Below are 25,538 nucleotides of genomic sequence, written 5' to 3' on the forward strand. Positions count from 1 at the left end.
CATTAAGTCCCAGGGTTTTCCGTTTGCTATTTTCTGCCATCTGCTGGACAGAAGCTTCACCTCAGACAGGTGCCAAAAAGGAGAGTTCAGCGAGGAAAGGGAAAACAGACTTAATTACAAACTTAAATTGCAACATATTCTATAAATTTTAGGCAGTATCAATTATGACAGATATTTCTATTCTTTGACACTGAGGGGAAAAGTTCTAACCTTGACTCTTGGTTACGATTGTTGAAGAGGAAAACAAGAAACATTACTTGCTGGACATCCTAAAATTGTAGCTTGGTTTCAAGATAATCATTGATTTTAAAGTGCCCAAATGAGGCTTTTATGATTTTTCAAATAAATGAAAGTTTTTACGTTGTGATCTATTTATATTTTGAGAAATAAAAGGTCATAAGTAATTCCAGTTGATTCTTTATAGTTAAAAGAATTATATGACTTTTTATAGGACTTTCCATGTTAAAATCTACAATCTCTGTACATGTACTTCATATGCTGATATAGAGACATACATGATTCCTCAGTGACATGGAAAATTCTTGTGTGTAATGCTTCTATAGGCACATAAATCTGATAAAGCAGGTTTAATATTAACTAATAATGTAAGTCACTATTCAAATTAATGTTGAAAAATTTTTTTAAAGTGTAGAGTTCTCCCTAAAACACCTCCTTTTAGTTACGGCTTTGGCCATAATTGTGGCATCAGTAGCTGAAGATTGCTTTTAAGAAGTTTCTGTTGCAATTTAATTTATGAGGGAAGTTTGGATAAGAAGGGTTTGAAAAGAGCCACTGAGAAATAGTGTAACTTAAAAAATAAAATAGCTTTAAGGCATCCAATTTTTCTTACATGCTCTGATAGTTTCATGTATAAAGGCATGAAAACATTATATTACATTAATATGACTTGCATAAATAGTCACTTCCTGTTAGGATCAAAGGGGATTCAATCAATACTATTAAAACAATATTAATAGTGACCCTTTATGACTATCAAATATGTCCTAGACATTATTCAAAGCACATTACTTACTTTAATGGTCACAATAAGCCATGATACTGGATGTCTCCTTTTTTGTGTGTGTGTGTGCTTTATCTCCCCTAATCCCCCCGGTACATAGTTGTCTATCTTAGTTGCAGGTCCTTCTAGTTGTGGCATGTGGGACGCCGCCTCCACGTGGCCTGACGAGCAGTGCCATGTTGGCGCCCAAGATCCGAACCGGCAAAACCCTGGCCTGCCGCAGCGGAGCGCGCGAACTTAACCACTCGGCCACCGGGCCGGCGCCGGATGGCTCCTTTTTCAGACGAGGAAACCAAGACTCAGAGAGGTACAATGCTTTGCCAAGGTTTACTCAGCAAATGGAGAGCTGGGATTTCAAGCCTGGTCTGTCTGATACCAAAGTCCATGTTCTTTTTACTCTTATACGATGAGGCATTTCTGTCAGAGATGTTTTTTCTTTGTTTATTTATTTTGCTGTCTGTACTAAGCCTTGGCAAAGGTAAATTCAAATTTTATACCAAACAAAAAATCCTGACCATTTATTTCCCCCTTTTCATGTCCATTAATATTTCCACGGTGATGAAAAACTGCAGCATGATAAAGCAAGCCTCAAAGAGACAAAGTGAACTTTTCAGCCCTGCTAGTTGAAATGGAGTAGAAATTCAAATTTCCTTGAAAATGCCAAACAGTAGGTAGGATTCATTGATCCTGAGTTAAATATGTTAGCCCAGTTACCCCTGCAACCCCAACCTAAACAATCATTTGTGGATGTGATTTTTAAGTTGTCAATATTTAATGGCACCAAAAAAGTGACCTCTCTGAGCTGGATCTCCAAATGCTGTGCTCAGTTATCTGCACTGCTGCCACTGTGCTGTAATTTTTAGCTGATTACACATTAGTTCATTTAGCTTTGTTTCCTCTTCCCTACTGTGCCATACTATTAAACGAAAGCGAGGGGCCTGGCATCCCTCTGTGCACAGAGCTGGTATTGTCACAGTGTAATAAGGATACATCCAGTCAAACAGCATGGTGTAGCTGGTCTTTGTGTTCAGTGCAAAGGCAATCCCTCGAAGATCTCTTGCCAGCCCGATCAACATACGCTGTCAGTGGGAAAGAGACACAGTAATTGATTTTCACGTTAGCACAGAGCAGATGGAGTAATAATCAGGCAATAATGACCACATATCTGATTTTGATTCATTAGCTAAAATGTCTCGCTCAGATCCCTTTCTATTGAAAACTATAGACTCTTTAAACAGACCATCGAATCTGCCGACCAACTCTATTTTGCTTGTTATAAATTGAGCTAAGTCATAATTCCAGTAGTTTAGGAACATTTAGATTCTTAATAGAAGAATTTTGTTTCTGAATAATGCCAATTAGAAAAAAAAGAGATGAGGATTAATAATTCCACAAAACATAAATGCACAGGGTCTAGACATTATTTAATAACAGCAAATCGTAACCACATCAAATTGCGTGAAACCAGTCCCACTGTGCAATTTGGAGTCTATCCTGGGAGCACAATGGCATTCAAAGATACCTAAGGAATATCATTAGTAACTTAGGACAAAATAAAACTGGCCAGGTGACTTATCGGTACCATGACACACCCAGAATAACAGATTTCCACAGCAAGGAAAAGCTGTAAGGAAAACAGTTATATATCCCATGTCGGAAGACATGAACTTGAATCCCAGCTTTACTTCTTAACTGTTAGACTTAAGGCAAGGCAATTTATCAGTCTTAGTTTTCTCATCTATAAAAGGGGCTAATAATGTCTCTTTCACAGAGGCATTGTGAGGAATAAATTTACGTAAAAATGCCTAGCAAGAGCCTGCTACATAGTAAGTGTTCCCTAAATATTTAGTTTTGGAGAAAGAAAAAAAACTTGACTCAAATAAGAGATCTGACTTGTACTCTGGACTCCTAATTAAGCTGTCCTTAGGATGATGATTGGGAAGAGAAAAAGAAAACTCATGAACAGATGCTAGAATGTCAGAACAAAGAGCACAAATAAACATAACTGTAAAACAAGGGGTGGGATAATTGAGATGTGCAACTGTGATTTCTGAGGATACTGTTTCAGTGGAAATATTCTGCCAGAAAATGCTCTCTGAACTTTCCTTTTTACCAGATTTTCTTTTTCCTCACACTTTGGTAATAAATTAAAACCTTTTTAGGAAGGCATTTAAATGATCATTAAGGACTCTGAGGTGAATCCTGACCCTCATCCTAATGGTTAAATAACATTTCAAGGTAGCAAATAATAGTTACCAGTCAGAAGTATTTGCAATTTCTGATCCTCTTTCCCCCAAAAGCCCCCCTCCACCTAAAAGGTGGCTCAATGTAATGGGAAGTTGTTCATAAGAATATGCAGTTTCTATACTGCCTAACAGTTTATAGAATGATGGTAACCTGAATTTCTGAATCTGCAAACCCTGAATTCTGTTTCTGCTTCTTTAAATGACTTATTCCTTTTCCCCTCATAATCTCACCAGTCCTTATTTTTCTATAATCTTCTAGTCTCCTTGTAGTTCTCTCGTGTCACTTGCTATTTTTTTTTTTAAAAACATTTTGCCTTTTATGCAACCTATTTTCACCACCTGGAACTTGTTCCCCCCTTTCTCAGCTTTCCACATTTCTTGCAGCCTCCAAAACAAAATAAATCTTCTGAGAAGCCTTCTTTGAACAATTACATTCTGACTATTTAACTTGACAGTCTTTGTATTCAAGTGGCCTTTGTGGTCTATTTTTGTTATGTACACTTAGAGGTTACAGGCTACTTTTTAAATAATCTTAAGTTTTCACATATGCATAATGGTACCCACCGTTCAACTCTAAATTAGTCAATAGGAACCATGAGTTTTACATTGTGCCTAGTGCAAAGGGCTCTTAAAATATTTTTGAATACCCTTATCATACAAAAGGTTAATATTTATTTTATCACAAATTTTTCTTCCTTTAAAGATGCCAAGTTAATAGAAGTGCTCTAATTGACTAGAATCTATGAAATTATATCAACGCTTAATTTTAGAAAATGTTACCACAGAGCAGAGGACGCATATAACAATATAATAACTAAATGTTTTCAACAGATTCGACTGAGCAGGAAAATGCAGTGTCAATGTGAGTAAGACACAGATTTCTTATGCTCAAACAATATCTTTTATTTCAAAGCAGCAAGAGTACTGCAATATTCTATACACATACTCAAACACCACTAAGGGAATACTTTCTTGATAGCCAAAACATACCCAGTTCTGACATGAGACAGGAAAACTGTTAACTAGGAGCTCAACCAGGCTACTAAACAATCTCAGAGGTGAGAGGTAACCTGACTGAAATTTAGGGGGGAGGAGCCACAATTTACCATCTCATTTAAAATAGTATGAAGAGATTTATTTCAAAAGTGGCCTTTCTCCTCCAGTTGGCCAACACTTGATTGATCTGAAAAGTGAGAGGCTCCTATATTTTTAGTGAGGGTGTTTTTGGGAGTGGGGTAGGTCTGGGGTATCTAATCCTAAGGATTCCTTTTTGGATAGTTCAAGGAGAAATTGCTCAGTGCTTGAGTCTGCTGCATGGTGAACAGTTGTCTGGGTGCCAAGTGTGAGACGGATGGGCTCGGAAACAGCTGAAATGCGGCTCCTTCCACCTTGACCCCCAAAACAGGGTTTCTAATGGAAAGTCTGACAGACCCTTTACTGTAGTGGCACTACTGGGGGCAGCTATAATATTATCCTCATAATTCTACTATATAATAACAACAAAGAAAAAGAAGGTGAAGGGTCATTGTGCTTTGTCTTTAGAATTAAGATGGCTGTCTTCATCCTTACAGCATACTCTTAATTCTGGAGACACATCTTAATAACCTCTAAATAGTTCCAACAAAAGAGCCGTGTCAGAGGAATGAGCAGGCCCCAAGGTGTTTCAACTGGAGTGTTTTCATCTGCCTTTATTGCTCTATCCCTCTCCAGAATTAAGGCAATAACCTGTGATAAATTATTCAGGAACTGCTACAGGGATCAAAGCAAAATCATTCTGTTAAAGTGCTGTTTGCAACATTTGGCACTTAGTGCGAAAACTTTTAATGTGCGCATGCTGAAAATCAAGGATTTTAAATAATTTAACATTGTGGAGTTTTTACGAAAGGACTAAAGATAGTAAGGTTCCTATTTAACTGCTCCTCTTCCTCCAAGAAGTTTTCATTCATTTTCTTTAAAACTGATGACATCATGGCCAAATCAAAAATGATGCATGAGTCACAGGAGTATTGGACTATATTTTACTATGGATACAATTCTAAGGGGAAAAAAACATAGATTTTGAACTAACACTTTAGAGCCAGGATTTGTCACAGCATTTTCTTTCTTTTCTCCTTTACTTTGAAGAGAAAAACCCAAGACAAGAATTCAATGTTCTCTCCAATTTTATTAAGACTAAGTAAGGAAACAAAGCTATAAATTTAAGAGTTTTGCAGCATTTCTTCCCCTCACAGCCATATTTCAATTTGCCAACATAGGTCCTTAATGCTTATGTTCATCCTGAAATCTGCATTGGAAAAATATCTATAAATAGGAGTTAGAAAATCCTGGTAAGGGTTGCAAATTAAATGAATTTGGCAGTCCTGCGGCATTTTCATAGAGATATTTTAACAGCATCACCTCCCGTGGATTGGAATACTAAATACTTTATTGAAGAACAAAACAGAACTGTTTTTATCTCTAGTACTTGCAAAATGAAGTACCTGAAAGCACTTTTGCATATATTATTTATTCATCATGATAGAAAAACAGCCTTAACCTAATAAATTACATTTAAAAGCATTTAGTGCAAAAGTTTTGTTTATGATAAAGCAACAGATTTAGTTCTTTATCGGTAGCTTAAAGCACCCAGTTTTCTTTATACAAATTAGACAGATGGTGCTTACAGTAGAATTTACTAAAGGTCTGTCACAACAAATGCAGCCAAGCTGCATATTTAATCACTGCAGAATCTTGTCTACCTGCAGCTGCCAACTGCTAATCCAATTTCCCTGATAAATGTGGCAAGAGACACGATCAGCAATAAAGAGCATCTAACTCCATTTTCCTGCAGGGCGTCTTTTGATGAACATTTAGGACGGAAGCACGGAGTGCACTGTGTGGCCTTGGTTCGTGGCAGCTGCATGCATTCTGAGGCACAGTTCTCAGGTTACTCACTTAATTCTGCCACTATCATTACGTTGCTATTGATCTCAGTAGCTGTTGCCTACACAGCATTACTCTAGATGAAGCTGAATCAGGCAGTTATCATGCATCAAACTTGCTCAAAAGCCTGGAGATTTCCCCTTAATTACTTGTGATTTTATTTGCAAATACCGTTAAAGTGTAATCAAGCAGTCACTTTCCAGGGTCGTTAAGAACTTGCTGGTTTAGGGATATATCACTGGAACTCCATTAAAAATGACTCTAGGAAAATGGTTTCTATCAAACTAGATGGGATTACATCAAAACAGGCTTGGAGTATAATGAAATCTTCAAATGAGACAAATGTAATTTTTACAAAGATGGTGTTTTTCAACCTCACTGCTTCTTTTTGATATTAAGGGCAGCAATAGCCACCTTAAAGCTACAAAGATTTTGCTGGTCATTAAAAATACTTGGAAGACATCTAAAAAATATAGTTAACCTGAGTAGAAACTGTGGTGAAGAATTTCAGCAAGACTATAAACACAAAGAAAATCCCTAAGATCTTTTTTGGTTTTAAAATTTTATGACTATTGCATGTTGATAAACAATTATTTCAAAAACTATTTCCAATTAAAAGGAATAGTATTTAGCTAATTATTTTTTGGTAAATGAATTACACTAAAATAATCTTCAAAGGCCATAGTTTTTCTATTTGGCTTCTTACTGCTAATTGTTTTTGGTGGAGAGAAGAGGAGCCATGCAAAATGATGGTTAATATTTTCAACATATTTAAAATAACAATAAAATATGACTCAACCATCACCAACAAAGGTGCCTATAGTCTCCGGAGTACATTTATTAGTCTTTTAAAAATAATAATCAGTGTCAATCTATTTAATATAGCCCTGATGCATTATAATTTCAGAAGATGCTGTTCCTATTTAGCAGATCTTGCTTCCCATCCCCCACATTAAAATATGGGGCTGTTTTGTCACAAACAGCTTGCTACACTTAAAGATTTTACTAATAAAACATAATGTTGTCTTAGATATTATGGCTGTTGCCACAGCTGAACTGACTTGTCAAATCAATCCTAATATGGCTCCCACAGGCACATAAAAACCTTATTTAGCTATCAGTTATCCTAATCACTTTGTTCAGTTTAAGAATGCAATACTTCAAGACCAGCTCCTATTTATACATATATGCCTAGCCATTTAATAAAGTCTTGATTTATATAAATTCTTGTTTAAAAAAATATTTAGAGATGTAATGTTTTAGCATGTGTATGTTTGTGCATTCCTCCATATAAATACGTTGAAACATACAGCGCAGGGCAGATGAGGGAATAGGGATATTTAAAGTAGTGTACCCACAAGAAACGTTTTTTTAAAGTTACTGCCACAAGAGACGAGTCTGTGTCATCTAATCATAAACTGACTGTCCAAAATCATTTGCTGACCTCAAAGTCCATTTGTATAAGAAACTAGAAAAGTACTTACATGACAAGTACAACTCAAAGCACATGCAATTGCGAAAGCAAGGCTGATAACACACAGAGCACACACAAATATGCAGAACCTTTTCCTGGATCTAGACAACCTAGAATGAACAAAATCGTCTTTCCTCATGTTTGGAAACAAACCCACCTTTACGTCTTCTTGTTTAAAGCTGTTGTTGAATATTTGTAATACTGTTTCAAAAGAGACTGTAAGAGGCAGCATGAAATTCTCAAATTCGTCCTCATCTTCGCCTATCAGAAAAACAAAAGGGTCACCATGGTTTAAAATGCATGCTATTGTACATTAGCCTCGGCAGTGAGCACTGCAATCAGGCTTAGAAATGTCCCTGAGAAGGGGTCAGGCTGCATTCACATCCATGACACATTTTGTGATCTGGCTCATTGAATATTCTGGTGTTTTGCCTTCTCTTTTGCACCAAATGAAATAGCAAAATTACTTACCAGCCATTTTTTTTTCTGGCTCTTTATTGGATCAAACAGACTCATGCCCCAGGCTTCTCAGCCCTTCAGCTCTTAGGACCCCCAGAGCTTCCCTAATGCCTCAAGGAAAGCCACTTTCAAAGCCTCAGAGACAAGGATGTTTTTTTCCTCTTCTCTTTAGGTGCCAAGGCCCTAAAGGGCTCAGACTCAGGTGCCCAGATAGCTCTAAGTTATTATTCTCTTTTATTTATGTTCTTTTTTATTAATTTGTTAAATAGATAGCAGGGAAACTTTTATCTGCCAAATAGGATGGGGTCCCTCATGGGTCATTTGGATTTTAAGTACCTTCACCATGGGTACACTTCCCCTTGCACTAAGCTTTCTGTTCTTTATAGAAAAGAGAGAAGAGACATTTTCTATGTTTGTTTTTTTTCACTTTAAAGGTAGACTGTAGTTTCCTCAAGGAATCTACCAAAACAGAATGCTCACTTCACACACCGATATGCACAAGTGACAATTTATATAGTGTTCTTTTCAAAAGGAGCTTCTTTTTAAATGAGAAGTTGATTCTCTCATTCATCCTATACCACAGGGAGTTATGAGCCCAATTTTACTGATGAAGAAACAGGTAGAGAAAGGTTAAATGACTTGCTCAAGGTAGCATACTTAGTTGGAGGTAGAACTACATGGTCCAGACCTCCTGATTTCTATGCTATCAGTTTTTAAACAGCATTAGAGAGGAAACGAGATCTCAGAGAAGAGACTGGTGGTTTTGAAAGTTTGGTCCTTGACCTAGTAGCATCAGCACCACCTGGGAACTTGTTAGATGTAAATTCCTAGGTTCCATCCCAGATCAACTGAATTAGAAACTCTGGAAATAGGGTCTAGTAACTTTTTTTTCCCCTTCCCGAAGCCCCAGTGCATGGTTGTATATCCTAGTTGTGAGTTCTTCTAGTTCTATGTGAGCCACTGCCACAGCATGGCAACTGACAGATGAGTGGTGTGGTTCTGTGACTGGGAAACGAACCCAGGCTGCTGAAGTGGTGAGAATGCCAAACTTTAGCCACTAGGCCATCAGGGCTGGCTCAAGCAATTTTTGTTTTAAGAAGCCCTCCAGGTGATTCCAATGTATGCAAATATTTGAGAAATACTGGCCTATACATTATTCTACGACTAAGTAAAATGAGGTCCAAGCCGATACACACAGAAAGAAGATCAATGGCAGAATCAGGATCTTTTGACCCTTAAAGAGTGGCTGATCTGGCTGACCCTGATCTCTTTTGACTTCTCTTTTCCTTTTAACCTTACATATACTTTGTTTCTAGAGTCCAAGAGAATCAGGGACTTCACTTTGTTCGTAAAGAGATGTTAAAAGGCCAATGAGTCTTTCCTGCTATGCTGTTCTAGACAAGGGTCAGGGTCCCAGGTGAAGGGTAAAGCAAACCAAATTATAATCCCTGCTCTGTTAACCGGCTACGTGACCAAGTTATTCCTCTTAAAGACACCCTCTGTCAAATGGTGATAACATTAAGAGACCTTTACAGAAGTCATTCTTATTTTTCAAAGCTTAGGTCAAATGACAGCTTTCCCAGTGTCTGAGCTAGGCTCCCCTGCAAGTACGCTCTAAGGCCCCATTGCAAGTTTTCCCCCTTCTCCCACTGGGTTTCCATAGCATTTTGTCTGACTCTCTACTATAGATAGCATTTATCAGTCTCCCTTGAATTGCAGATATTTAGGCATCTAGCTAATAATAACACTAATAATACCACCTACATCATTCCACCACTACTACCACTTGATGAGGGTTACCATGGGGATTAACTGAGATACAATTTATAACGTGCATGTAAATTATTAGATCTATCGGCCTACACTGATAGTATCTCTGGCTTTGCTCCTGGAGAGCTGAGACGGTGCATCTTCACATTTCTCAGTGAAGGACAATGATGTAGGTAAGGCTCTGAAATAAACAGGCCCAGTGTCTGGCTCCACCACATACTGTTTAACTTTGGATACTTACTAATCACTTTGAGCTTCCGTTTTCTCATCTACAAAATAAGGATATAAATACCTATCTTTGTAGGTTATTGTGAAGATTAAATGTTAACACATGAAAAATAGAAGATGCTCAATAGTAAATAGTAGTAGTACTACTACTAACTATTATAGTATTAGCACCTAGAACAGTACCTGGCATGTATTAGGAAAATACTGTATTTGAATGAAAAGCAGTTATTCAATAAAGGTGAATTTTAAAAAGCCCTTATTTCTTAACACCTGACATAGAGTAATACAATAACTAGGGGCTGGCCGGGTGGCGCAGTGGTTAAGTGTGTACATTCCGCTTTGGCGGCCCAGGGTTTGCCGGTTCAGATCTCCAGTGTGGACATGGCACCACTTGGCAAGCCACACTGTGGCAGGTGTCCCACATACAAAGTGGAGGAAGATGGGCATGGATGTTAGCTCAGGGCCAGTCTTCCTCAGCAAAAAGAGGAGGATTGGCAACAGACGTTAGCTCAGGGCTAATCTTCCTCAAAAAATAAATAAATACAATAACCAACTGAAGTAAACATTATCAAATCCTTAAATATATAATATATATATGCACATTATATTTAAACTATGTAATCTTACTCTTCTAAGATAAAGTATTTTATAAACGTGGAATCATTGAGAACTGATAACGATCACTGCACACAGACAGAGGGTCCTGGAAAGAGTAGATGTTTTGAAATTCTAAGCTTGACTCCTGGCTCTGCTATTGTTAGCTATCTGGCTTTGGATAGTCTCTTCACTCATCTAAGCCTTAGTGTCTTCACCTGTAATGAAGAGACATAATATTTACTTGATGAAGTTAGCTATGAGGATTAAATGACAAACATCTGTAAGCCCCCTTGCTCAGTGTTTGGTACTTCATAAATGACAACTGTTAGTATTTTTGTTGTTTTGAGTTTAACATGGACTTAGAGAGGTGATCAAATGGTGATCAAATAAAGTATAACCACAAAGTTGCCTGCCCAATACCCTTCCTTTGGGAACAAAGCTTTCCCAAGGTAAGAATGTTTACTTAGAACAAAGACAGACTCAGGACATTAACATTTCAACCCTTCACTTAATATACTGAGCTACAGATGAAAAAACTTCCTGACCCCATCTCTTTCCTCAATCAAATTTTGAGGCAAATAGGGATATCAGAAGCGTAAGAGATGAGCCACTTAAATGCGCAGGGAGAGATCAAGGGGCAAATACTAAAGACAGCAACATAAGCAGCAATTCCACTTAAATGTCACTTCCTCAGGGGGGCCTTCCCTGACCACGCTACCTAAAATAATACTGCACTGTGTGCCCCGACCCTCACTCACTTTCAAACCTCATAAACTACTTTACTCATGAGACTTATTATGACTGGCTACTAATTTACATATGTATTCACTATCTTCCCTACTAGAATGTAAGCTTTGGGGGGAAGGAACCTGGTCTAGTTTGATCATGGCTGTATCCCCAGTGCCTAGAACAATGTTTGGCACTCAAGAAATATTTGTGCAGTGACTGAATAACAGTAGTTATTTCCTGAGTGCTTATTATGTGCAGGCAATGAATTTGGCACTTAATTTACTTAACACCTATGTAGCTCTTACCGTGTTCAATCACTGTTGCAAGTCATTAATGGTCTCAATTCTATGAAGTTGTATGATAACTTCCCCCACTCCACATGTGAACAGAGAGGCTCAAAGGAGTTAAGTAGTCTGCTCAAAATCCTCTGGCTAGTAAATGTGAGTGAATGAGGATCCCCAATTAGGTCTGCTTTACTCCCAAGCCCATGTTCTTCTCCCTATGTCTCTGATGAGGTGGAAGGTATCAGAGGTAGAGACTGAAGTCAGGGACGTAGTTTGGAGCTATGTGAAGTTAGAAGGGGTAAAGAACAATCAGGTTGGTTCTGGTGAGGAGAAAGGAATTTCTCAGCAATCATTTGAGTTTAAGGTAGGGAACTGTGAGATACTGGTGCTTTATTCCTGTAGAAATGTTGATATTTCAGTTAGCACTGTTCCTCTGTTACAGCCACATGATATGTAGTATCATCTAAGCTGCAAAACTGTTCATTTTCGTTTATATCAAACAACTTTATACATCTACTAAAGATTTTTTCCTCATTTGTATTACCCATAGAGGTATCATTTACTGTTTCTGATACGAAAGAAGAAAACATAAGCTCACGCTCTTATAATTTCATATTCAAGTATGCAGTCATATAATTTAGTATGTCAAATGTATATGTGACCATTTTAAGAATAATAATTGAAGCTGCTAGTTTTTTTTTCTAAAAAGACAAGGGCCCAGAAACCAGTATGATTTGAAGGTGAAGTGCCAATTTATAGACTAATATTTTCACTGGCATCAGAAAAAGTAAATATTAACATGCTACTCTAAGTTTTCAGTCATGCGTAGATAAAAACAATAACTTCTTCAGCTTTTAGGTAAAACTGAAAGCTGATCCCCTCTACGAGACTTCTGAGGCTCTGATTCAAAAGAAAGTTATTAATTTTATGAGTTTCAATTTGTTCCCTTCAGAGCAGTCGCATTAAAGCACAGACAGCAGTGCTTCTAGTAGGCTGGCTCTCAGATATTTTGTTTGTAGGACACTTTGCTATTTCATACAATTTAAAATCTTCAGTAGTGGGAATGTAACATGGACAGCCAATATAATATGATGCAAGCACTGTGGAAAACAGTTTGGCAGTTACTCAAAAAGTTAAACACAGAGTTGCCATCTGACCCAGCAATTTTACTTCTGGGTATAAACCCAAGAAGGTTGAAAACATATGTCCACACAAAAACTGATACATGAATGTTCATAGCAGCATTATCGTAATAGCTAAAAGGTGGAAAGAACCCATCTGTTTATCAACTGATAAATGGATAAACAAAATGTATTATCCATATAATGGAATATTAGTCAGCCACAAAAAGGAACAAAGTACTGATATACACTAAAATACTGATGAGCCTCAAAGATATTATGTTGCAGGAAAGAAGCCAGACACAAAGGCTACATATAATATAATTCCATTTATGTTAAATGCCTAGAATGGGCAAATCCACAGAGACAGAAAGTAGATTAGTGGCTGCCAGGGATTAGGGGTATGGATAATGAAGAGTGAGTACTTTAAGGTACAGAGTTTCTTTCTGGGGTGATAAAAATATTCTAGAATTGAATAATGGTGATGGTTGTACAATCTTGTGAACATTCTAAATATACTAAATACCACTGAATTGTATACTCTAAAAGGATGAATTTTATGGTATGTGAAGCTCAAAAACAGACAAACCCAAAAAACCACCACCAACAAAAATCTGGGTTTGCTTCTCCCACCTTCAAATGTATGCAGAACAGTGAAACTTCTCATTTCCTCAAACTCAAATGCAAACAGCAGCTGGATTACTGGGGGTGGGGGGGAGTGGCCAAGGAGAAGCAAGTAATTTGAATAATTATGGTAATAATAAATGATGGTAGCTGACAGTTACTCAGGATTTATTGTTTGATAAGTGTGTGAAATACTTTGGTATTAGTGATAGGTCAGTATGATAGGCTGAATAATGGCCCCATAAAGATGTCCACATCCTAATCCTTGGAATCTGAATATGTTTGGTTATGTGACAAAGGGGAATTAAGGTTGCTAATTGATTGACTTTTAAATAGAAGATTATCCAGGTGGGTCCAACGTAATCATAAAGGTCCTTGAAAGTGTTAGAGGGAAGCAGAAGGGGAAGACGAGAGATAGCAGCATGAGGAGGAGTTGACCCATTGCTCCTGGAGAAAGGAGGCCATGAGCCAAGAAAAGCAGGTAGCCTCAAAGCTGCAAAAGGCAACAGATTCTTCCTCACAGCCCCCAGAAAGGAATGCTGCCCTGCCAACACCCACTGAGATCCATCTTGGATTTCTGATCTCCAGAAATGTAAAAGAATAAATTTGTAATATTTAAGCCATTAAATTTGTGCTGATTTGTTACAGCAGTAACAGGAAACTAGTATAGTCAGTAAAGGTCAAGTCTAATGCTATGAAGCTCTGTTCCAAACTAAGGAGAATTAAGAGGAGAGACAATCTGATAGGAACCAATGACTTTGCAGGTCTAGGCCCACAGCATCTGCTGTTCCCCAGTGCTTCATTAGGATAGCACTTCTAAAGTTTTATCAGAATAAGCCTTGAGAAATGTGCCTAGCTAGATCTCTCTAATTTGGGCCAGAATCTGGTTTTCATTTCAGTTTCCCTCTAAACTACCTGGGAGTTCTAGCTGGCTTTGAAATGATTTATGGCTTCAGGCAGGGCAGGATGGTTTAGTATCTGTCAGGAAGTATCATCAACTCTTGCTTCTATAGGAAAATAATAGCCCAAGTACTGAAGGCAGAGTAGCTGCATTAAGGGTATTGAACTTGCCTCATTTTGAGGTCCTAGTGTCAGACAGTGCCCCTAATGGTGCATTCAATTAATTAATATATACTGACTACTTGTTTTGTGATAGGAATTGGTCCACACGTCTTTATCTTATTTAAACCACATGACAACTCTTCAAGGTAGATATCTCCATTTAATAGATGAGAAAATTGAGGCTCCCTTTAATTCCTTTCCCTAGGGAACCAGAATGTTTATTTTAGTTCCCAGAAGGAAAATACAGTGCCCCAAGCCTGCAGACTATTGTACTCCTTTTCTAAGAAACCTACCTTCAAAGTTTCACCCTTGAAGCATCTCATTCCCTGGGGTGCTCTGGACTTTCTACCCTCAAAACCAGGTAAGTTATTACAACTGGATCTGGACTTAATGGGCTACTTTCTGCCTACAGGGCCAGCTAATTAGTCTTAATTATCTCATTATAGATTCTAAGTATTTCCAGCTGCTTCTTTACCCCTTATTGCCCACTCCCTCCACCCCCCAAATGTCTATTTTCCAGACAGTCTTTGCCAAGTCATGGACACAGGTGATAGACTGATGTACTCTTTCTATCAGAACATTAGCTATTTCTGATCAAGCTTCTCACTTGCTAAACCCTCCTGGGATATCTACTTCTGTGTTCCTTTATCCATGAGAAGAAATATGCTTTGTCCAATTATTAGACATAAGGACAAAGTTTAAAAACTACATTTGACTTTCACTGACCATAAAACTATATAGGGCAAATAATAAACATGAATCTCTTTATTTGATAGAAGCTTGGAAAGTAATCCCTTCTCCCATCTTCTCATTGCCCCCCAAGCCTCAAATCAATCATTAAGTCCAAATAGTTCAAATAAAAGTAAAGAAGAAAAAGTTACATTTCCTAATTGATTGAGAATATGAAAGGTGAAGTAACAGCTTAGCAAAAGTGAATGAGAATGTGGGCAGAGGGCTACAAGTTACACGACTGATCTTGGGCAAGCCATTTAATCTCTCTGTACTTCACCTTTCTAATAGATAAACAACGCAATAATACCTATTTCATGTGGGCTGTTGTGAGAATCAAACAGGACAATGTGTATGAAAGTGGTGTGCAAACTAGACATTTGTAAACAAATGTTAGTTATTAATAAAGAAAAGCAAAGTTTTCTTCTCCTGTTTATTTTTACTTCTATCTTTAGTAGCTATTTCTAGAATACTCTTTCCTTTTTATTCAACTCATTTACCTGTTATTTAAAATTTCTCAAATTTAAGCTAGAGATATCTTCAGGTGCCAATTACCTGTTATAAGCCACAAAGGTAGATGGATACTATGCTACCCTAATCCCTAAAGAGAGAACTATTTTTGAAAGTCTATAAACACCATTTTAATATTAGTATCACCGTAATCATTAAAAAAGAAATGACTGCTTCTTAGAGTTCGAATATCTAAGGAAAGCATTGCTCACTCAGATCCTAACAATATGCTTCTCATCTGAGTAGTTCAAGATAGGGTGCAATAATAAAATGTCCAAGGAGAAACAAGTGTTAGTGACACTGAGCAATTCTAAATTTGTGGTTGGTAAAAATTTAATTTGCAACTAATAATATTTAATTCTCGACAAAACAAAAAGCCTTACTGTAGTTCTTTCCACAGTTTCCCTCTCCAATATTTGTCAACTGAATTCACCTCTATTCAAATTAAACAAAATAGAAGGTTTTTATTTATTCAAGTATTTTATACTGAACAGCTCCCTGGAGGTTCTCCATTTACTGGCTTGGGTAATATTATCTTTCCCTTAGTTTATTAGATTGACAAAGTTAATTTAAAAATAACCTAGGGAACTTTAAGTGATTCTTGGAAGGGCTAACATGCATGCACATATGGTTGGTCACACATTTTCTTCTGTATATATGCTATCTTGTGAAGGGAGTTTTTGCATTAATTTTTATAATTGCCCAGAATACAAAAAAATACATTACCAGCATGAAACATCATCATTCTGATGATGAAATGCTTTCAATTTTGTTCTTTATACAAGTGAACATTTTGTCTAGTTTAGCCACGGAACAAACTGATAAAGTGGTACAACTGTTTATTGCCAAAAAATCCACCATTTTCATCTGAAATACAACCTGGGGCACACAGCATCTAATTAAATTCATACAAAGTACAAATTATTGAGTAGAAACCAAAATGCATTTCAAAGTAAATACCAATTAATGTGACACCCAATTTCTTTCCCCTTTTCTAATCACTCCAATGTGCATGGCTTATACACAAAACATATTTAATTTATTTTGTAGGATTCAATTAGAATACATTTCATATTTCAATCCAAGAATCATATCCAGAGCTTTGCAAGCAGGTTGGTTAGGAGTTTTTTTCTATTTGATCTCCCCCTGCCCAAAAAAATCTGATATAAAAAGTTCCTTTACAAATTTTTCTTTGTTTAATTTGAGAATTCTCATTACCTAATATTTTTATTTCTTTCATTTAATACATGGATCTGTGCTTCTTTTGACAATAGCACTAACTCTTTTTTCCTCGTTTCCATGACAGTGAACACATGATAGAAAACTATAACGCCAGATATACAGAAATTCTGACAGCAATGTTCCAGTCAACCTAGTTTGCGAGACAAGGCTTCAAATAATAAAACTGTGTTCAACAACACTCAACAAATGATCATCTATAAAGTAATAACACTTTGAACAGAGAGCAACAGGCGACTAATCGAGCACAAGACTGGCCAAGTGTAGCTAATCACTTGTGAAAGTAATCAGCCACCTGATTTGTTTTGTCTTGGAGAGGCCAACGATCAAAGCGACTCCCGGAGAGAACCTGGCAGGCAGAGCTGATTCCAGGAGCCACAACAATGGCATCTTGGTTACAGTATCCTTGTGTGTCATTCATTCACCAAATATTTACTGAGCACATACAAGGTAGAGATGCTGAGATTGGTGCTAGAACACATGAAAAAGGCAAAGTCTCCGTGAAGGAGCTCAACATATTTTGGGAAGAAGAGCAACTCTGGTTCTTAACAAGGGAAAGAAGCTCATACATACCACAAATCATCACTTGATGCTTATCATATACATTTAATTATTTAAAAAAGTAAAAAAACACTGATAAACAAGGAAGGAGTTTCTTTTCAAACAATGTGAAAGTTCCATGAGTGTAGCTGCTGTTGTTTTTAGTTTTATCTATACTCAGATTCAATTTACTCATATAGAGCACCTACCATGTACAAGGCACTTCCACATAGCCTGTCTTTTTCTGTTTCTCTCAAGGTATCTAAAAAGGGCTTGCAATGTAACAGATATTTACCTTTTTTAAAAAAAACCTTGAACTAAAAATATTAATTTATACTTTATATTGTTATGGGTTAAATATTTCAAAGGAATCTAATCCTGGGAAACCTATAAAATCCTATTAATTATTCAAATTTATAGATTTTTACTTCAGTTTCTCATACCTCACTGTTACATTAGGCAATACTAAATAAAAGTAGTCTTCAAAAAGGCAGTGTACAATCAGGGTCTTTCTGGGCATCATTATGACTAGCAATTATCAATGCAATGATAAGTGCAGTAGTGTTGTGAATACTGATAGTGCTACCCTACTGTTTAACCTACCACATATTTATGGGGGTTCTTTTGTCTATGATGATAAGATGAAAAACGACCTTGGCCCATTCATTTCCAGGTCCTGAAGACATGTGTGACATGGACTTATTTGTAGGAAATCTCCTCCAGCTAGTTCTCTTTAACTTTGGTCTCCCCATTTCTTTCACCCTGGCTGACAGGGTCATTAAAAGAGCATTTTGAAGGCTTAGGAAATAAGTTAAGTCTAGACAAGAATTTCAAGGTCTTCTTTAATGCTTGGACAACTGGGAAAGCAAGAGGGCAAGTTCCTTGAGGACAGGGGCCAGCATGTCTGATCGGTCTCTGTCTTGCCCTCAGAGCTCGGCACAGTGTGCTCTCTAAATGATTACTGAGGACAATAACAGAGTCTGGGATGCTCCTCTTCTCTCCAAGGCAGCAGCCAAGAGGTAATACAGGCCAGTGTGCAGTAGGCAAAGCTGTCACTCAGTCAGATCCCCCACTTGCCTGAGGTAGCAGATGATTGGGTTTTGCATGCCTGGTTTACATTCTTCAAATATTTATAGACTGTTCTCTTTGCCTCAAGCCCTCGTTGTCACTTAGCCAAGTTATACGTACATGGTTCTTTTACTCTTTCCTTAGAAATCGATCCTGCTAAGCTCCTTAATCATTCTAGTTTTATTTCTCTCAACTTTTGGCTGTTTGTCTTTCTGGTAATTTATTCTGTTGAAACTGCATGAAAATAATACAGATGTGAAGTAGAGAAACGTTTAGTCATCTTTCCATTACAAGGTTCAATGCCTTTTATATGCAAAATAAATTTATCCTTTTTCCTTTTGTATGATCATGTTTTTAAAAAATTCATATTTAAGTTGATGATCAATCAATACATTGTAAGAGAAAGGAAGAAAAAATATCATAAGTATTATATTCTCTAAGGATGATATCATCATTGATTGAATGCTCTCATGTGTCTATAAACTGATTAATTTAATCTGCAGTATTCAAACATGGAGTAAAATGGGAATCCTGAGTAACACGGGCACCACAGAGAGGCTTATGTGCCCATCCTAAGGTAGTGACTACATGTGGATACTTCTGGCTAACTTCAGCTTTTTGATGAAAAGAAATTTAAAAACAAGTTAATTTTTCCCATTATAAAAGCAATACATTAAAGAAAATTTCAAATAATCAGAAATGAGGAAAAGTTACCTATACTTCACTATCCAAAGACAACATTTAACATTTTTGAAGAATTTCATTTGTCTTTTTTTTAATGCATTGTCCGCCACCCCATAGGCATGCTTGTACTGTTTGCACAGTTTAACACCTTGCTTTTTCACTTAATATTATAACATAAAATTTCATGTATTGCATTGTCTTAAAATCATAATTTTTAATGACTACAAACTATTCCATCAAGTAAGCGGATGTGCCATATTTTTATAATTCCCGACTGCTGAACACTTACATTGTTTCCATTTTTCTCTAGATTAAATGTCATTACAAAGAAAATCTTTGTGTGTAAAGCTTTTCTGTATTTAAGATTATTCCTAGATTCATAGCAGTAAAATTAATGGATCAAAGGATATCCAGAAAATAAATTCTGGGGTAAAGAATTAATGCAAGTAGTACTTGAAGTGAAAAATATCATCTTAAGTACAGAGATTTCTTTTGGCTCTGATGCTAACAAGTGAACGCTCAAATCTTAGAAAGCTGTAGAAAACTGCCAAAGATGGCAAATTCTAAGTTAAATATGCTCTCATTAGTATTCCACTTCTTTATTCACACGAGTATATTGCTGATCCCTTATTAATTAAGCTTAAATTCTTAACCTTACCTAGCTCTACCATCAGAAGGCGAGTGAGGGCTGTGTAGAAGGTTGTTCGGCACCTGAAGTCACTGAGACTGTAACTGTCACTGATGCCAAGAAAGGGAAAGTGTTCACTCTGATGAAAGCAAAAGAGCATCCAAAGTTACCAATGCTTTACCTAAACTATCCAGAAAATTCTAAATCCAGAAAAGGAAACAAAACTTACCGTGTGATTTTTTAGCATGAATTTCACAGCATCTATCTTCACAAGTTTTTTTAAAAGGATATAGGTAATAGAAGTTAAGGAATCTGGGGAAATGTATCTGTCTTATCAATAGGTAATAAATGACAAAATAACACTGAACTATAATGGCACCAATTTTTATTTATGAAGAATAAATATTATTTCTAAAGAGTATTCCTATAGAAATGTCTTTCATTCTGTTAAGAATGGTAATCCATTATTAACCAGTGCAATTACTTTTCCTATCTTATACATATTTTAGTTATGGAAAGGAAAAATGAATTTTATAATTAAGATAAAAATTTCTTTACTATTAAAGCATTGATAGTAGAAAATTAAAACTGACCCTTTTTACATTTTGGGTGTAACTTGAGAACTTCTATTCACTTAATATTATTTCATAATAAAATAATTATAAAAGACCCATAATAGGCTACCAAGAAAGAAAATTATTCAATTCTAAGAAACAATGAGCTCAGTTAGTAGAAATCTAAGGAAATTCTACTTTAGATGAAGAAGATCAGAATACAATTAGGAGTATGTAGCAGATTGCATGGCATCAAGTATTGAAGGACAGGCTTAAAGGATCTAATAATTCTCAAGTACCTACTAGGTGCAAGGCATTTTATATTTATTACCTCACCTAATATCCACAATTACACTGTTAAATATTATTTATTATTTCTAATCCCTAGATAAGAAAATAAAAGCTCACAAAAATTAAGTTACTTGCCCAAGATTACACAGCTATGGACTGATGGTGCTGAAATTTGACCTGAGGTTTGACTCCAAAGACCACGTTCTTTCTACTGTGCCGTATTATCACCTGAACAGTTCAACTCAGAATGAGAATAAAGTTGAGAAATCATAAACATGATCACAAGGCCTAAATAATTTCTGGTTAATGCTGTCATCAGGGAAGGGCTGATGTGGGCTCTAAGTACATCTATTCAGTATACGAACATCTTCTCTTACTTTACTCTAGTCATGTGTTTTCTATGATAACTAGGGCATCTCTTGACTATTCCCTACATACTTATTTTTACCTTTCTTGCAGGCTATAATAATCTTATATGACTCCATTCATGTTCCAATGAAAACACTGGCTCCTTCCCTCCACATCATCTCCAAATATAGAACTCTATATATTGCCTCCATAAACCGGCACTGATAAACCTAATTCTAAATTTTAGTCACTCAGGTGTGGGTGCAAAAGAGTAGAAAACACACTGGAACATGAGTCAGGAAACCTGGGCTTTTGGCTTGATTCCACCATTCAATCAGCTGGCTGAGTCTGAGTTCTTTCCTCAGCCACTCTGAGCCTTAGTTTCACTCTCCAACAAATGAGGATGAAACCTATAGCCAAGCTATCTTACAGGATTGTTGTGAGGATCAGATGATGAAAATGTCTTTGCCAACTATCCGTCAGGAAGGAAGACACAGAGATGCAGACAATTAACATTTACGGAAAGTTTACTACTTGCAAGGTAATTCTCACAATCTCATAAGACAGGCAGTATTGCTTCTATTTTTCAGATAAGAAAACACTCAAAAAAATTAAATAAAACTTTCCAAAAGACAATCAATTAGTATGATTTAGATTCAAGTCCCTCTAACCAAAGTGACCATTCCAGTTGCATATTAAGCATGTAGATTTGGCCCATCTCCATACTAGACTGTAAACCTTCTAAGGGCAGGGGCCACATCTATGCGTTTTCCTCAGTGCACTGCTCTCAGTGGGTGCTCAATACATGGAATGTTCCTGGTAGGCTGAAGGGTAACAAGATCAGGGCTGATAGGTAGCAGGTCTTTCCCTGCCTACAAATCTGAAGATTTGATTTTTCCCAGTGTAAATCACTGAACAGAAAACTGCCACTCAAACTTCACCCAGTTAAACAGGGGTAGGGATCAATAAACTAAGAAATATCTTAAGTAATTACCAAATACAATTCTCTGAGAATTGCAAAGTTAAAAGTGACAGGATCTATGGGTAATAAGAATGCTGCCATTAATAGGAATCTTCCTGTCAGTGCCGCTAATAAACAGCAAGTCATGTTTTGACAATAGAATATTTATGGTAGCAATAAACAGAACATTCACAGGAAGAATCTCATCTGCCAAAGACACATTTTCTGCAGAACTGCATCTGTGTATTCTGTGCCAAGTCCAGCCTCACTGCCTTTTAATTACATTCTAAAGAAAAAAAATGATTAAGAATGAATTTTTACTTTTTTCAGTAAAGAAAAAAAAATGAGAGTTCATCTGAATATTTACATTTCCTTATAGGAATTCAATTCAAAGCCAGTTATGGCCCTTAAGAGGGTCTATAATGTTTAAAATAAAAAGGCAAATGTATACATCATCTTTATGATCTTCACACTTTCATCTCATTCTTCTCTAAGAGACTAGGTTTCTTCTAAACCTAGTGCCATTTTCTTATAAACTTGTGCCATTTTTAGTTGAGTGGGGAGCATTTTAGTTGGGTGGCAGTACTAGGTTAGATTTCAGAGGCCTATTCAGAACAGGTCATAACAGTAAATGCAGTAATGGTGGTTAACAGTAACCGCAACAGTAGCAGGAGTCTAGAGTAGTAAGGAAGAAAATTTAGTAAAGGTCATACATGGAACATGTAAATGGTAGAGCCAAGATTCTAATCCTCGTTGGTCTGATTCTGAAGTACAAGTTCTTTTCACTAGGTTTCATCATCTCCATTTGACTTTAGATGCAGAGCCAGTGATTCCACAGAGATCACTAGCTTCTTGAGGTATAACTGAAACTGGAACGAGGTCCCAGAAGGAACAGGGAAACTGTTCTTCTAGGAGGGACCAACTCATTAATGAGCCTTCAGCACATCCAGGACTGAGCAAACTCCACAGCCTGGCTGATATTAACTCACTAAACAAAACTCCCAGAAAATTCCTGTCTATATCCATGTGGTTATGAAAACAGCGAGGAAGGTAAAGATGGTCTTACTGATAACTAGTACGGCAAATGGAGAAAGGCTAGAAAAAGCTGAAAGAATGGTGCATCTCATAGATGTTTCAAAATCTGATAGGCACAGTAGCACCAAGTATGACTTTAATTCCCAGTATCAAGCCTTTACTGAGTTTGTACTGTATTTCACCAAACCTAAAACACCACTGATTATAAAAAACATCATTTAAATGCTACTAAGAAGGAAAAAGTGTTTTAAAATGCCACCGATTGTAGGACATATCTTATTTATAGAGTGTTAAAATGTGAAGAAATTTCTGTTTTAGAATCAAAGGAGTAGTGTATTAGATATATGATATTCACTAAGCACAAGAGGGTGGATGACGGTACTGATTTACACAATTAGTTACAAGCCATACATGTTTACAAATAGTTTTTGCAGATAGAATTAGATTCTGATGATAGAAGAAAGTTCACAGATGAGAAAATTATATGTTGGAAAATACGATAGATAGGTGACAGGTACAAATTATCATTACTGAAATATTAGTTATTTCAAAGGTAGGATTATGTTCATGAACCCTACTAGACTAAAAAATTCAAATAGGTATAACCAAAACAAAGCACCTTAAGGGATACTAATGATTACTTACAAGGAATAGGAGTTAAGGCTTAGTCACTCAATAACAGGGATTAACAGCATGCTCAAATGTCCATTATGTGAAGTTTTGAAACTACAGAGGAAAGAAAAAAAGAGTCCTAATCTCTAATAATTTACAACCTAATAAGACAGAGAACTAGTCAATACTAAGCTATATTATATTCATGCCCAAATATATAGATAAGAACTAAGTGTTCAGGAACATTAAGAAAAATAGAAGATGATAGGAACAAAAATGAAGAGAATTAGTATTTAGTGAGCAGCCACTATGTGACAGGGTCAGTAGTACTATGTGCTTTATTACTAGGCGCTTTATTTAATACTAAGTGCTAGATACACACATACACGGTTACACATTTATTATTTAATTTAATCCTTACCAAATCCTACGAGATAGATAATATTCCCTTTCTACAGACAAAGAAGATGAAGATGAAGAAACTGAGCCTCAGAGAAATTAAATGACTTGTTCATGTTCTTTCAGTTAACACAGTAACTAAAGATTATAACTATTTTAGGATGGCTTTACTAAATCTTTCCAAGACCTGAAAATTTAAAAGAGACCTAATTAGGAGTTAACAACGTGTCCAATGAGGAGAAGGCATATGTGTTGCTTCAGTGAAGGATAGGGAAGCGTGTGCAGGGGAAAGTAAAGTAAATCTCCTTGGCCCGAGCATAAGGTACAAATCGTGGTTGAGTGGTGGATCAGGAAATCAGTTATGGGAATTCAATAGGTTAAGTACTCTTAAAGGACTCAAGTTCAAATCAATAATTTCACTTTGACCTGAGTGGCAAGTGGAAGTGTTTCCGGGCTTTTGGGAAGAGAAACGATCATATCAAAAACAACACTCAAGAAAGGTAATCTTGCGAAGCAAGAATCTAAAGAACTGAGTGAAGCGGGCTATAGAAGAGGAGTTGAGAGGATTCTCAGACTTTATTCTAGACTAAAAACAAACAAATAGAGCCGATAAATTATGAGATGACTTTCCCATGGATGATAGAGACAGAAAACAAAGAAATAAATCAACATTTCTTTTGATGAGAAGTGTTAAGAGAAGTATGCCTGAGGCATGTATGCTGAAACTGGTTTTATTTAACATTCTCAAAACCATCTGGAGATGGTGGTATTCACTGAAATAAAGCAATATATTCTAATACTGTTTCACAAAAGCAGAATTACTACTGTTTATTACTAAATATTTCCTGTAACAGACATTATCCAGTTTGATTTCCATCCTTCACCCTTATTTCATTCTAGACCTTTGTTTCATCTCTCATCCTCTCCTCTTTTCTGACCCCACCTCATTCAGGATTCACACCATAGTGGTGGGAAGCTCAGTGACAGGGTGAGGATGTCTGGATTGCACATTACTTGTATACTTAATGGTTTGTATATAAGCTATGCCAATATGACCTTGAAGAAAAAGAGCTCCCTCAAAGTCACAATATCAAAATGTCACATACCCACATTATTTTTAATGTGTAGATTTTCAGAAAATTAGTAATTTATTTGAGTTAAATTTAAAAAAAGAAAAAGAAAATATATTAATAAAACAATGGACTTGGAGCTGTTAGGAGAAATACAGGAAAGGAAGTCTGGAATCAGGATCCATTCTGTTAGAATTTAAAATCTGTGAGGGTAGAGCAGAGTCTGTGTCTCATTTGTCCTTTTGTCCTGTACTTATCAAATGCTTAGTCAATATTTGCTGAATTGAAAGAGGCCAGTAAGATAATCATTAAGATGAATATGGAATTAAATTA

At 36.5% G+C, this 25,538-nt stretch overlaps 1 protein-coding gene across 12 annotated transcripts in view; it reads right to left on the minus strand.

Moving 5' to 3' along the window:
- RANBP17 (RAN binding protein 17) overlaps nt 1-25,538 on the minus strand; it is a 335,917-nt gene that overhangs the window by 62,545 nt on the left and 247,834 nt on the right. For all 12 annotated transcript variants that reach the window (XR_011525453.1, XR_011525452.1, XR_011525451.1 and 9 more), the window contains 4 exons: nt 20,165-20,228; nt 19,966-20,074; nt 7,821-7,924; nt 2,012-2,100 (listed from right to left, as the gene is read on the minus strand). Coding sequence is in view for 9 of the 12 variants with exons in the window: in XM_070570350.1 (XP_070426451.1) it covers nt 2,012-2,100; nt 7,821-7,924; nt 19,966-20,074; nt 20,165-20,228 (366 nt within the window). In the remaining 3 variants the exon portion in view is untranslated. The remainder of the gene's footprint in view (nt 1-2,011; nt 2,101-7,820; nt 7,925-19,965; nt 20,075-20,164; nt 20,229-25,538) is intronic.

The sequence above is a fragment of the Equus przewalskii genome, chromosome 13 (assembly GCF_037783145.1).
Source record: "Equus przewalskii isolate Varuska chromosome 13, EquPr2, whole genome shotgun sequence".
Classification (NCBI taxonomy): Eukaryota; Metazoa; Chordata; class Mammalia; order Perissodactyla; family Equidae; genus Equus; species Equus przewalskii.